This window comes from Paroedura picta, chromosome 3 (genome assembly GCF_049243985.1).
Source record: "Paroedura picta isolate Pp20150507F chromosome 3, Ppicta_v3.0, whole genome shotgun sequence".
Lineage (NCBI taxonomy): Eukaryota > Metazoa > Chordata > Lepidosauria > Squamata > Gekkonidae > Paroedura > Paroedura picta.
In genome coordinates this window covers 47,748,471-47,763,002 of record NC_135371.1, presented here as the reverse complement: position 1 = coordinate 47,763,002, position 14,532 = coordinate 47,748,471, and the positions used below count along the sequence as shown (strand labels likewise).

The window sequence follows — 14,532 nt, the reverse complement described above, 5'->3', positions numbered from 1 at the left end:
TTAGAACAGCTGTAATATAATTTCCAGGAGGGAAAGTGTCATGGTATAGCCTTATCTTCTAGCTCAAAGATAGGAAGCAGGGTTGGTATTTGGAAGGGAAACTACCAAGGAAGGTTCTGCAGAAGGCTGCATTGGCCCCTTACTGAGGTCTCCATAAGTTGGTTGCTTGTGACCTGATGGTACACACAATTTAATTTCCAGCACAATACTAATTGTGTCTACTCAGAAGTAAGTTACATTGGGTTTAATGCGGCTTGCTACTAGGCAGAGGTGTGAGGCAGAAAATTTCCAAAATGTTAAATTTTTCCAATACCATATGTAAATACAGCCTTTCTAGAATTGTTGTGCTGCAAAACCAGCTTGTCAGAAGGGCTAAATATGGATATGAAGCATGGAGAAACCATAGTGCTTGTACATGGTCCAGTTTGTACAACGTACCATGTTAACTCAAAAGGAAGGAGATACTAAATGAAAGATGACCCCATTAACAATTATATGATTTTTTGACTCAACATAACTGTAAGTGAATGTAAGAAGACCTCACTCCTTTTTAATGACATACCTGGGGGGGGGGGGAATTAGTCTTGCATTGGGGTAAATATGGGCCTTCTTTGCAAAGATTATTTAAATTTTACTAACATTATTTAAATTATATATATATTTATTTAAATTTGATCGGAAAACTTCCCAGGAAAACCCACATTTATGTTTCTAGGTAAGTTAACATTTCCATTTTGGTGTGATCTGCAATCTTTACTACTGCTTTGATAACCTCTTAGGAACAATAGTAATAAGCATTATTGTGGGAGAAGTATTGTGGACATCTGCACCTTGCCATTGTCTGTTTATTCCCATTATCCCCATTTGCACTTCCTTTATCAGGTCCTCTTATCCTCTGAAAACTATGTTTTCTTAACAATCTTTGGAGAGGAGCTTTGACCAGTGGGGTTTTTTTTAATTGAAAAAGCCCTAGAGGAGACAGAGGGGAAATGCCTACAGGTAGGAGGCTGAAGATGGAAAACAACAAAGACACCTTCCTTTTGGAAGTCATGTTCCTGCTGTTATGTCTTGGCAGCTGCAACAGGGAAACTATACAAATCTGTTCCCATGTGGAAACCATCATGGTTTAAATCCAAAGCTGTGCATGTAACAATGGGTAACAGAAGGCCTCACCACTGAATTCTGTGTTGGGAAAGTCCACGGTTGCAGGCATAAGAGAAAGGTGCCCTGCACTGAGGACAACAGGGAGCACACTGCTCCCATACAATTAACTGGCCCCAGCCTCTGTTCAAAGACAAAGCACAGCAACATAAGGTGTTCGTTATCCTGCTGGGGGAGGGGCTTTTCAGATCCCAAATGTGCCATGAGAAATTGTTAAAAAGCAAAAGTGCCCATACTGATACCTAGGCCAGAAGATAGATGCATCGTACTGTGCAATTAAGATTACATCTGTCATACTACAGACATTTATAATAATTATAATTGCTATTGCATGCTTAAAAGAAATGGTTTACCCACCATTCATCTATAATCCTTGTTTTGAGCTCAGGCAGGAGAAATTGTTCATGGAAACGATAGATGGAAGAAATGTTCGAAAAGATGCCTGTGACCACTTCAGGCGGAATCCCCGCTTCATACAATTTAGTGCAAAAAACCTGCACGCATACAAAGAAAAAAAAGTAAAAAACCCAAAGTATATTTTTGATACAAACCTAGCTAGATGGTATTTCAAGATTTTATATTTCCCAAGATGTACTCAAGAATATATTCAACTTGTTCAAAACATAATGCCTTAGACCAGGGGTAGTCAACCTGTGGTCCTCCAGATGTCCGTGGACTACAATTCCCATGAGCCCCTGCCAGCGTTTGCTGGCAGGGGCTCATGGGAATTGTAGTCCATGGACATCTGGAGGACCACAGGTTGACTACCCCTGCCTTAGACAAACAAAAAAATACAAAACTTTGCAAGTAATGTGCCGCCTACTTAATTCTGAAGCTCAGTGTGTATGCATGTGTAGAAAGAAAAAATCATGTACAAATATTTAGTGTTTAATACCGAAGCAGCATCTCAAAAAATAAATAAAAATGAAAGGTAATGGTCTCTAGATATGTGTGAACACCTTTCCTAAAGAACTTTCTACTAGTTAACAAATTGATTTCTGTAAAATATGTATCAATTTCCTCCTACTTCCACATTAGGCATTGCGCAACATCTGACTCTGCTACTAGCTGACTTTGACCTCAGAACGTTCAACAGACAAGAGGAAGTCATTTGTCCCAAAATAACTTCCATTAGTTCTACTCAGACTGTCAATTCAAAACAAAGACACCGAGTGTAGAAACACTGAAGAATCCACAGTAACAAAAGCATCTGAGAATATTTCATGATTATTCTTTTCTTGCAGGCTATGTTGGAATTAACAATTATTCAGCCATATTTTATACAGCTTTTAAACAGCATATCATACTCTCTTAATAATCTTAAGAACGTCTCATTAAGGTAGATCAGTTTTATCCCCATTCTAGAAATAGAAAGGTTGAGGATGAGAAGGAAAGAAATGAGCCATGAAAATGTTGAAAAAAGAAACTCTTGACAGGTTTGATACTTTATATTTGATCATATAATTAATAATTTAGAATCTATCTGTGGGGGCTGCTCTGCTCTCAGCATTTCCCCCCAATGCAGTTTAAAAAACATGAAAGTAAATGGGGTGTGAATTAAAGGAACGGTAAAGCCATATCAAGTGTTGTGAAGATGGATAACCATAGTTTGAAAGATTCCGAACAACTGGGGGGTGGAGAATTTCACAGAGGATTATAAAGCAGTGGTCCCCAACCTTTTTATCACCGGGGACCGGTCAATGCTTGACAATTTTACTGAGGCCTGGGGAGGTAGTCTTTTGCTGAAGGACGCCTCCGCCTGAGCCCCTGCTCCACTTGCACCTGACTTCCCACCGCCCTTTGGGGGGCGCTGCCAGCAGCAGCTGCACAGTGCCATGCCGAGGGGGAGCCCCAGCCATGGGGGCCACTGGAGAGCACCAAAGGTGAGCTGGTGGCAGAGTGGCAGGGCAGCCCCCGAGGCAGCAGCTTGGGAGGAGGTCAAGGAGGAGCCGCAGCCCAGTACTGACTGGTCCCAGTCCCTGGACTGAGGGTTGGGGACCACTGTTATAAAGGTCTTGAGAATTTTTGCTCAGTATGGCAGTACCACTTTAACTTAGAATATTTTAATTATAAAGAAAAGGGGAAAATGCCAGGTCTATTACAAGGAACAAACCATTTTCATGTCATACACACAGGAGCAGGAAAAGACTGGAATGCATGGCTTGATAGTTATCTTATAACATGCACGGGAAAAAAACTATCCTAGAGCGTGTTGGTTCAATAAATGTGACAACTTGTTACAATTCAGATCATTGTGAAGGTCTGTCCTGCTAGATAATCAATGCATCTGATTCTCTTGATTATGTCAAAAAGATACTTTCTTAGGAATATCCCGTCTGAGGTAAAACGATGCCACATTTTGTTCAAAACCTTTAATTATTGTCATGACTACAATGTATTTATTACTTAGAAAATCCATACCCATTCTCATCAGCTAACAGGTAAAAAAATCTTTAAAACTTTTCCCAATATGAAAAAAAAAATTCAATGAGGGTGTTAGAAGACTCATTTTAACACTAGCAATCCTACCCATCCAAGATCAAAGAAATGTTCTGCAAAAATTTTAATTACTCCTTCATCCAAAGGAAATTTTTGTGACCATTACATGCTAGTAAAAATTCTACAGTTCATTGAACCAAGACATCAAGATATTTAACATGGCTAGACCCTACCTGCTTTTTAGCTTGTGAAAGAGAGAAGACCTGGAGTTTGCGGTGAGGATGGGATGTGGGTCAGATCATATAGAAGTGCTGGTAGAATCCAACACTCCAAGTCTTGTGGGGGGGGGGAGATGTCATGCAATCCCTGAATTGTCTGAGCAAATCCAGGTAACTTCTAATTCCAACAATTGGACCTATGATCTTTAAGGTGTTTTATGTTAAGTTTCACCTAGACAATGTTCCCAGTCCTTTTAGCATGGTGAAATCAGAACCATTCATTTAATACTGGGCTTTAGAGATGAAAATGTAGGGCCTCACCACAAAGATTTTTAAAAACCCCGGAGGACTAGGGAAGAACTACCAGAAAGTATATTTTTAAAAGCCTTTTCATAAACTCAGGGATTGCATGGTGCCTTTCCCTCACAGCTCTTTAGCTTACCTGGGCTTATCCTAAGGCCTCAAAAACATCTGAGGGCATTTGTATAGCCTTTTCTATGTTGCAAACTGTATCTATGCCTCTGACAAATGCTAGAACTCTTTGAAAACACTAGGTTTTTTTAAAAAAGAAAAACATTCCCAGTGATGGTTGTAATTCCTGGCCCAATTCTTAACCATGATGAGTGTGGTAAACTCATCATCATTGGCAGTACTTGTGTATAATAAGATGAAAGTTTCTGCCAGAAAATGTACATATCTCCCAGAGCTACTCATAATTCTAGGAGAGAATAAATCTGTGAATTTGTAACCCTGCTGCAGAAAGACTGAAGGCAGGACAGTCTCTCATACACTGCTCATTATGTGGCATAACCCACTTTCAAAAGCTACTTGCACTGTGTCACTCTTGAGAAGACCTACATTCTTTGTGGTTGTGGAAGTTCAGCAAACCACTGAAGACACATTCATTCGATAATGGATGAATTTATGCTGGCCATTGTGGCAGGTAGCATAACTTAACACCTCGGCTAGCAGAGAGGGGTGTCTATAAAACTAGTAACAGTAGTAGTAGTAGTAGTAGTAGTAGTAGTAGTAGTAGTAGTAGTAGTAGTAGTAGTAGTAGTAGTAGTAGTAGTACTGATTATATAATCCACTGATATGGCAAGAATGCAGTTGTAAAAAGTTATGTATGTGGCTATGATAAAGTGGATCTCATGAAGAGGTGAGTAATGTGATAATTTTTGACAAAGGCAACAATTCTGTATAAGAAAACAACAGCCAATATGGTGGAAATTGGCCTGAGAGAATGCTAAGAATGAGAATTTAGAAATAAGGCAGGCTATCAAAGTGGGGGGGAGGGGCAAAATGTAGTAGAGGCACACTTACCTGATCTAGAAGATGAAGTCTTTTAACATAAGCTTCTTCGGTATTAAGAAGTTCATTTGCAATATTAAATAGCTGTTGTGGCTCAGAACACTGGGATGAAAAAAGACAAAGCCCACTTTTAATAAATCTTCTGAAGACCAAATGGGAAAAGAGTGCTTTTTGTACATGCTTAAGGTTATTTAAGGACATGATTGGGAGAAACCTACAATTTTTAGGCACTTGTCCATCCATCCAAATCTGAGGTGGCGTGGGGCAATTTTTAAAACAAAAATGGAACACATGATGACAAAGTGTGTCCTGACCTCCTCCTTAGCATCTGTGGTAAGTAGCTTTAAGACCCCCCCCCCTTGCCCAGCTACATTATAATAGAAATAAGTTGGACTAAAAGAAAAGTGCTGAAAGCAACAGAGGACAGCCAGATAAGGTACAGGCAAGATATAAACATGATAAACAAAACGAACTCTACTTTCTCAGTGCACTTTATCTGTACACCGAAGTAGACTGTTGCCTACAAAAGCTATTGCCATAATTTTCAGCTAGTCTTTATGATACCATGGCTCTGTTTCACTTTTGCTTTAACAGAGTAGTCTTTGTCAACTTTTTTTTGTCCCCTGCAAGGCAGTGGAAATTTATTCTACAACAATTTATCCAACATTGGCTTCCACAGTCTTGCTTGTTCAGAGAAATTCAATTCTTTCACCAAAATATTTAAAGATATATATAAATAGCAGTTGCTTTTCCAAAAACCTTCAGACTTTTTAAAAACAGCTAGTAATTTTAGACTGGTAAAATAAATTGAGAAAAGGCAACTTTTGCCATCGGGCAGAAACAAGATGTCACTGTCTATCACTATGAAATATCTTCCCCTAATCCCAAAGAAGAAAGTATTTGCTATAAGTCAAAAACAAAACATTAAGTCTTTGTCTGTTTTTTTAGTCACTGCAAAATTACTTCTTTGTTGTTTTCCAGCCTCAGTAAAGCTGATGGTAAGACCTACATTGTTGCCCCTGAAACTAAATCCAAATCTATGCTAAGTCAATTTGAGATACCCTGTGCTTCCTAAATACTGTCTGACATACCAAATTCACTTGGCACAAAGACTGCTAATCATACTTGATCGGAACCTGGATGCAAGTGCTATGCAGGTCATAAATCAGGATTTATTTAGCCACTAGTAGCTTAAGACCATTGTAGCAGGAAATACAACAGGCACTAGCATGGTTTGATAGTAGAGTGTATTGCTTAGAAGTCCTGGGTTTGGAGGGAGGGGGGGAGAGGGAGGGAGGGAGGGAGGGAGGGAGGAGAAAGATGCAGTGGCCAGAACGCTGGAGGGAGGGAGGGAAGGCAGGCAGGCAGGCATAGAGAAAGGGAGAAAGAGAGGGGGGGAAGAGAGAGAAAGTGAGAAAGAGAGAGAGAGAGAGAACGGGAGAAAGGAAATAAAGTGATGGAAGGAAGAAAGAAAGGCAGAAGAGAAAGGGATGGATGGGAGCAAGAAAGGAGATAAAGGGATGGATGGATGGATGGATGGATGGATGGATGGAAGGAAGGAAGGAAGGAAGGAAGGAAGGAAGGAAGGAAGGAAGGAAGGAAGGAAGGAAGAAAGAAAGAAAGAAAGAAAGAAAGAAAGAAAGAAAGAAAGAAAGAAAGAAAGAAAGAAAAAGAAAGAAAGAAAGAAAGAAAGAAAGAAAGAAAGAAAGAAAGAAAGAAAGAAAGAAAGAAAGAAAGAAAGAAAGGGGGAGGTGAAGGGTCCGCTGGGTGGGTGAGGGGGGGCGAGTTGTGAGGTGGCGGCAGGGGAAGAGTCTGGCATAGAGATGGGTGGGTGTTTGGGGGGAGTGACAGCAGAATGACGGCAGAGTGACGGCAGAGCGTGGGCACTGCGCGGGGCAGACAGAGAGAGAGAGAGGAAGGAAGGAAGGAAGGAAGGAAGGAAGGAAGGAAGGAAGGAAGGAGGGAAGGAAGGAAGCCAAAGGGAAGAGAACGGGGCGGGGGGGGAGGGAGGTGAAGGGTACACTGGCTGGGTGTGGGGGGGCACCTTTCCCCCCGCCCTCCTCCGGGCAACTCAGCGGTTTTCCAGTCAGAACTAAAGGAGTTAGTTCCCAAGTCTTTCTGCTCAACTGATGCTAATTAATTATCCTGTTATTCAAGGCTCTGTGGGGCATTAACCCTTCATAGTCCTTCACATATTTACACAGCAATCAATGTAGAGAGGGAAAGGTGAAATCAGGGGTAAAATAACTCAGAAGTAATTTATTATAATCATAAACTCAAGTTCATATGTTTCCAGCACAGGAAAGTTTTAAAGCTTTTCACAAAGTTTTAGAAACTTTGGTTCCAGTATTTTTTAGATACTTCAGTTCACTTTCTTATGTTTAACCGACTCTTCAAATTTCAAAAGGCAGGAATATACTACCAAATACTCAAATTACTTCTTCAAACTTACCAGGGATCACTTCATTCTTTAGTGCTATCTCCCTTATCAAATAGCCAGGGAATTCCCACTCTTCCTTGCCAACCTTCCCCGTCCTCAGTCAATATGAAACTGTTTTCAGTCAGAGAAACTCTCCTCAGGAAGAGTTAAACTTTCCAGTCAGAACTAAAGGAGTTAGTTCCCAAGTCTTTCTGCTCAACTGATGCTAATCAATCATCCTGTTATTCAAGGCTCTGTGGGGCATTAAACCTTCATAGTCCTTCACATATTTACACAGCATTTATGAGCTTTTACAGCACAGTCTATCGCAGGTGCATATGATTAATAATGTGAAAATGTGTTTTCTTCTCACAAATTACTAGCATGTTGTACTTCAAATGTTGGTTTTTATTTGTGTTCATAGTTAAAATAAAAAGCTATGCTGTTGCCTAGTCTAAGGCAGAAAAGACAAAGGAACAGACAAACCATATTGCTATTACTATGTTGGCTGTAGTATGTCATGGAGTCTTTATCTCCTGAGAGTAATGTGAGAACTATCATGTAACAAGCTTATCTACTTATATATCCCTCAAGTTTGGGTTGACCATTTTACTGCCTTATTTAATGCCACAGCAGTATCAGGAAATCTGCAAAATTATTCCATTTCAGCCTTTGAAAAGATAAATAGGGACATGCTTTGGAATAAATTGTGCTCAATGGGTAGGGAACCTAGACTTGCATTACTTATCTAAAAACTTTACATGTTTACCTCTTGTCAAGTCCAACAAAATTTGAGCCCAATAACCCCTTTAAGACGAACAAAAATGTATTCAAGGCGTGAGCTTTCGCATGCATGCACGCTTCCTCTATCTTGCCAAATCTGATACTTTTTGAAGAGAGACTTAACTTCTAAGATCATGATGACCACCGGAGTTAGGCAAGGTTGTATCTAGGGTTGTACGATGCAGCCGTCAAAGCGGCTGTTCCCACCCATCGCAACATTCATTAAAATATACAACAAATGAATAAGACATACAATTAAGATCCTCCAACCACCCTCCAAAACCCACCCCCCTGCCAGGTCACCAATTTGTTGTACTATGTTCCTGGGAAAGATATAACTAAGAAGCATGGTGAACTGGAGGAAATTGTGATCCAGACTGGATCTATTGTGATCTGGATCGGGACAATGGAGCCAGCCTTGTTGAAGGAGCCTAAGGAAGCCAAGTTGGCTCCATAGGTAGTTGTCAAAAGATTTGAGGACTAAAAAAGAGTCATTTAGGAAATGGAAGTAAAGCCTTATTACCAAGGATGAGTATAAACAAATAACCAATAATTGTGGGGGGAGTGTCAGAAAAGCTAAAGCTCAATCTGAGCTTAGGCTAGCAAGAAATGCTAAACATAACTAAAAAGGCTTCTTTAGTTATATTTCAAGCAAGAAAAAGAATAGAGACACCATAGGACCACTGCGAGGACAAGAAAGTGAAATTATAACAGATGATCAAGAGAGGGCTGAACTGCTTAACTCCTATTTCTCCTCGGTCTTCTCTTTTGAGGGAAATAGTGATCAATGTGGCAAAAACGTAACACAACACGGGAGTCGGGAATGGTGGTCTAGGATCACTGTTGGAACAGTCCACAAAGACCTAGTTTCTTTAAATGAAACAAAGTCTTCTGAGCCAGATGAATTGCATCTAAAGGTACTAAAAGAACTTGCAGATGTCATCTCTGAACCTCTGTCCATTATTTTTGACACTTCTTAGAGAACAGGTGAGGTGCCAGATGATTGGAGGTGGGCAAATGTTGTCCCCATCTTCAAGAAAGGGAAAAAGCAGGATCCGGGTAATTATTGACCCGTCAGCTTGACATCTGTAGCTGGCAAAATTTTGGAACAAATAATCAAACACTCGGTCCTTGAGCAGCTGGAACTGAGAGCTGTGATTTCTAAGACTCAGCAGGGGTTTCGCAAGAACAAGTCATGTCCAGCCTTATCTCTTTTTTTTAGAAAGTGACTACCTTGCTGGATCAGGGGAATGCCATGGACATAGTTTATCTGGATTTCAGTAAAGCTTTTGATAAGATTCCGCATGATATTCTTGTTGACAAGCTGGTAAAATGCGGTATGGATCCTAATTCTGTCAGGTTGATCAATAACTGGTTGAGAAATCATACCCAGAGGGTACTTGATAATGGTTCAGCATCTTCTTGGAAAAGAGTGACAAGTGGAGTACCCCAAGGATCTGTCCTGGGGCCTGTGTTGTTCAACATATTTATACATGATTGGGATGAGGGATTAGAGGGGATACTTATTAAATTTGCGGATGATTCTAAACTGGGAGGGGTAGCAAACACAACTGAAGACAACAGCAGAATACAGGATGATCTTGATAGGCTCGAGAAGTGGGCTAAACTGAATAAAATGAAGTTCAGTAGGGACAAATGTAAAGTTCTGCATTTACGTAGGAAAAACCAAATACACCAATATGAGATGGGGGAGACTTGTCTTGGCAGTAGCATGTGCGAAAAGGATCTAGGAGTCTTAGTAGACCATACATTGAACATGAACCAGCAGTGTGACTCAGTGGCTAAAAAGGCAAATGGAATTTTGGGCTGTATCAAACGGAGTGTCGTGTCCAGATCACAGGAGGTGATGGTACCACTTTACTCTGCTCTGGTTCGGCCTCACTTGCAGTACTGTGTTCAGTCTTGAGCACCCCAATTGAAGAAGGATGTTGACAAACTGGAACATGTCCAGAGGAGGGCAACAAAGATGGTGACGGGTTTGGAGACCAAGACATATGAAGAAAGGTTGGGGGAGCTTTGTCTGTTTAGCCTAGAGAGGAGATGACTGAGAGGGGATCTGATAACCATCTTCAAGTATTTAAAAGAGTGCCATATGGAGGATGGAGCAGAATTGTTCTCTTTTGCCCCAGAGGAACAGACCAGAACGAATGGGATGGAATTAATTCAAAAGAAATTACATCTAAATATCCGGAACAAGTTCCTGAAAGTTAAAGCAGTTTCTCAGTGGAACAGGCTTCCTTGGGAGGTGGTGGTTTCTCCATGTTTGGAAATTTTTAATCAGAGGCTAGACAGCCATCTGACAGAGAGGCTGATTCTGTGAAGGCAAAGGGGTGGCAGGTTACAGTAGATGACCCAGGAGGTACCTTCCAACTCTATGATTCTATGATTCTATTAATCCAAGGACATAATATTAGATTGCTTTTCTATAGCTGATTTGGATGCAGAGTCTGAGGCTTTGGATGCAGAGTCTGAGGCTTTTTCTCCCACAACACTGTCTTTAATTTTGATGCCTAATCCACTTGGGAGTGAAGCATTGGCAAGGTTTACATATTGGAGATGTTTTGCCCTTCACCCAAACAGAACAAGCTGTACAGACATATCCAGTGATAGGCCTGCTCATGCACAGTCCCCATGTGAGATTGCACAAAAGATTACTTATCAATTTAATTTCATTAAATTGGCTGGAAAGATTAATTTTTTGAAAAAGGTTACTGGCAAATTCACTATATTATTTTAATTCTTGTATATATGTATACAAAAGAAGTCCTGATTACCTTATTTAGTAAAATAAAATCCCACTAACATGCTAATTTTATGTCTCATAATCAAGACAACCAGAACTGAATCAAGAAAGGTAGGGAATATCATGGTTTCATAATGCAAACCTTTGCATAGTAATCTGAAGGATGTGTGCTATTATTATTATTATTATTATTATTCAATTTATTTCCCACCTCTCCCAGAAGGCTCGAGGCGGGTAATAGTAATCTCAACCCCATTAAAACCCATTATACCCCCATTAATTATACAGTAATTAAAGGAATGGACCATAATCAAGTGATATATAATTTGGAGAAGATTCCTGATTCAGCTCTTGGCTCCTTAAGGTTAATAGATTTTAAAAGTTTCTACCCAAGACCTCAGAATGGAGCTGATCAACAGACTAGACTGTATTGGGTTACATGGATCAATAGTCTGGCTCCCTAGAAGGAAGCTCTTTATGATCCCAGTAGCTACTGTACCACTTAACAACATGCAGATTCGTCTATTGCAAGACTACAGAGACATGCTTATTATGAACAAAATATAATTAATATAAAAACATGCCAGACATCATGGCATAAGTTATATTTTTTCCAATATAATTAAAAAAAACACTATTATTCCCAGTAAAAAAGAAACAAATTCAGGAGCTGATATGGTATGCTGATCAATGACTAAGGAATTTTTCAAGAGGCTTCAAGTCATAATTACACAGAGAAGTTTACTCCTCTGAGAGGCTTCTTCAAACTTGTCATTATGTATTTTTCTGCATAATCTTAGTGAAATTCCTCCACGAACCCATCCTTAAGAACCCTATTTTCTCTTGGTCTAAAAAGGAGGAAAGAAAATGAGGAAGGGTAGAGTGCCTTCTCAGGTCCTTCCTCTTGCACTCTCTGTTTGATATCGCTTGTCCTCTTTTATTTCCCAAATATAATCATATTAATTGAAAGCCAGTTTGGTGTAGTGGTTAGGAGTACCGACTTCTAATCTGGCATTCCGGGTTTGATTCTGCACTCCCCTACATGCAGCCAGCTGGGTGACCTTGGGCTCGCCATGGCACTGACAAAGCTGTTCTGACTGAGCAGTGATATCAGGGCTCTCTCGGACTCACCCACCCCACAGGGTGTCTGTTGTGGGGAGAGGAATGGGAAGGCGACTGTAAGCCGCTTTGAGCCTCCTTCGGGTAGAGAAAAGCGGCATATAAGAACCAACTCTTCTTCTTCTTCCAATTGTGATCTCTCTCAAAAACACACTTGTCTTGTTCAGGTAGGTCATGTCATAAGACCACAGCCCCATGAGCCAGCCAAGTTGTTGGATGCATCAGTGACTCCCATGCTCTTTTAGCAGACAGACCCTGAAGTGTGGTAAACAGCAGGTATGTGGAAAATGTGATGCAGCATTTTGCCATAACCATTGGTCTTTCCCTGCAGACTGGGAAGCCATATTTGAGCCTCTACACAGTGGATGTGAAGAGCTGAGAAACAGTGGGAATGGAATCTTTCAGGACCATATACAGGAAATGTGTGGTTGACATGAGCTAAATGTGATCCCTCATATTTAAAAAAATCACAATATATAGAAATCTGCTTGCAGATGTGTCCTGAATCGAATGTCGTTTTTTTTCTCTAAATAAAATCTCTTGGGTCTCCCCACTGGTATCCAGTCAAAGAAAATGAAATCAGAGAACTCATTTCCAAACTCCGATGTCCGCCCTTGATGATCTCCCACCAGAAATCTTTCAAAAATGTCCTAACTATTGGCCCCTCTCCTTGCTTCTCTTTTCCCCAAAATAAATTCCAGTGGTTCCTTCCCTCCCTCCTGGAAAGAAGCGGTAGTCATCCCGATTTTCAAAAAAAGGCGACCCAAACCTCCCAGGTAACTACAGACCTATCAGTCTTCTTTCTGTCCCTGGCAAAATCTGCTATCCATCTTAGATCCAGATTAGTGGAGTGGTCAGCTACCAAGGTGGGGCCAGAACAGATCGGGAAAGTCCACGCTCGATCATGCCCTGAGCCTCTACCATCTAGTGGCTAAATACACCCAGGCCAAACAGGGCAAGCTCTATGCCGCCTTTCTCGACCTGCAAGCTGCCTTCAATTCCATCCCTAGAACTCGACTTTGGAAAAAGCTATCAGGCATGGGAATGGATTAGAGACTTCTGTACCTCATTTGTAACCTCCACACAAATACTGGCTGCCAAATCCGCAATGTCAGGGATGGAAAACTTTCCGATAGAATACCTGCCAACAAAGGTGTTAAACAGGACTGCGTTTTAGCCCCATATCTATTCAACCTTTATGTATCCAATCTGGCTGAAAATTTTACGGGAATTTGTTGCCACGCCCCAATGCTGGGAAGCTCTCTAGTCGTTCTCCTTTTGTATGTGGACGACGCAGTCCTCCTTTCTTGTATTAAAGCTGGCCTAAAAACCCTTCTTCAAGTTTTCGCAAGCTATTGCAATTAAAATCAACTCTGGATCAACTTCACCAAATCTAAAATAGTTGTATTTTCTAAATCTAGAAAGCTCACCAAGTGGAAAATAAATGAATACTCCATCGAGCAAGTGCACCATTTTAAATACTAAGGAGTCCATTTCCACCACTCTTTGAAATGGACTCTACATTCGAACCAAACACCAACCTGCACAAATCTCAAGGCAAATGCAATAGCGAGATTTTACTTCTCTAAGACTGTTTATGCACTGGGAACTTAACTGCCCCAGCTTCTATGCAGGAGCACAAATCAGGAGCGGATGAGGCACACTGGGCCGAATGCTCCTCCGTGTGGGTGCAGGAAGAGGTGGAACAACCTGCTACAACTAAAACTCCAGCCTGCAGCCCGGCATGAAACCTCCAGAGTGTAAACCGTCTAAGGAGGCCAAAACCTCCCTGCCACTATTAAGATTTTCCAAACTATGCTGATCCCTAAACCTTTTTATGGCATACCAGTATGGGGTATAGACCTTCCTGTAGGAGTAGAGAGGCTGCAATCTGCCTTTCTTCATCAATTATCAAATGTATTTCTACCTCCCTAATATACTTGGAGATTGGCATCACCCAATTGGCCTCTCTAACCTGGCTCCATATCTTTAAATACTGGCTCCACCATTTTAGAGCCCAAGCTGGGAGCTTAGTCTATCTTATGCTGTTTGATAAGTTTCTATCACCCTGTTTCGTGAAGATTAACATCAAACTACAGTCTTCAGGCTTGTCTATTGAACTCTTGGAAAACCATGAAGAGAACCAAGCTTACAACACCATCAGCTAACAAATCTTGGATATTGAAGAAGAAGAAGAGTTGGTTCTTATATGCCACTTTTCCCTACCTGAAGGAGGCTCAAAGCGGCTTACAGTCACCTTCCCATTCCTCTCCCCACAACAGACACCCTGTGGGGTGGGTGAGGCTGAGAGAGCCCTG

General features: G+C 40.9%; 1 protein-coding gene across 5 annotated transcripts in view; it reads right to left on the bottom strand.

Annotated features, from left to right (window-relative positions):
- FGD3 (FYVE, RhoGEF and PH domain containing 3) overlaps window positions 1-14,532 on the bottom strand; it is a 122,255-nt gene that overhangs the window by 38,030 nt on the left and 69,693 nt on the right. For all 5 annotated transcript variants that reach the window (XM_077325555.1, XM_077325553.1, XM_077325552.1 and 2 more), the window contains 2 exons: window positions 5,142-5,231; window positions 1,519-1,655 (listed from right to left, as the gene is read on the bottom strand). In XM_077325555.1, the coding sequence (XP_077181670.1) occupies window positions 1,519-1,655; window positions 5,142-5,231 (227 nt within the window). The remainder of the gene's footprint in view (window positions 1-1,518; window positions 1,656-5,141; window positions 5,232-14,532) is intronic.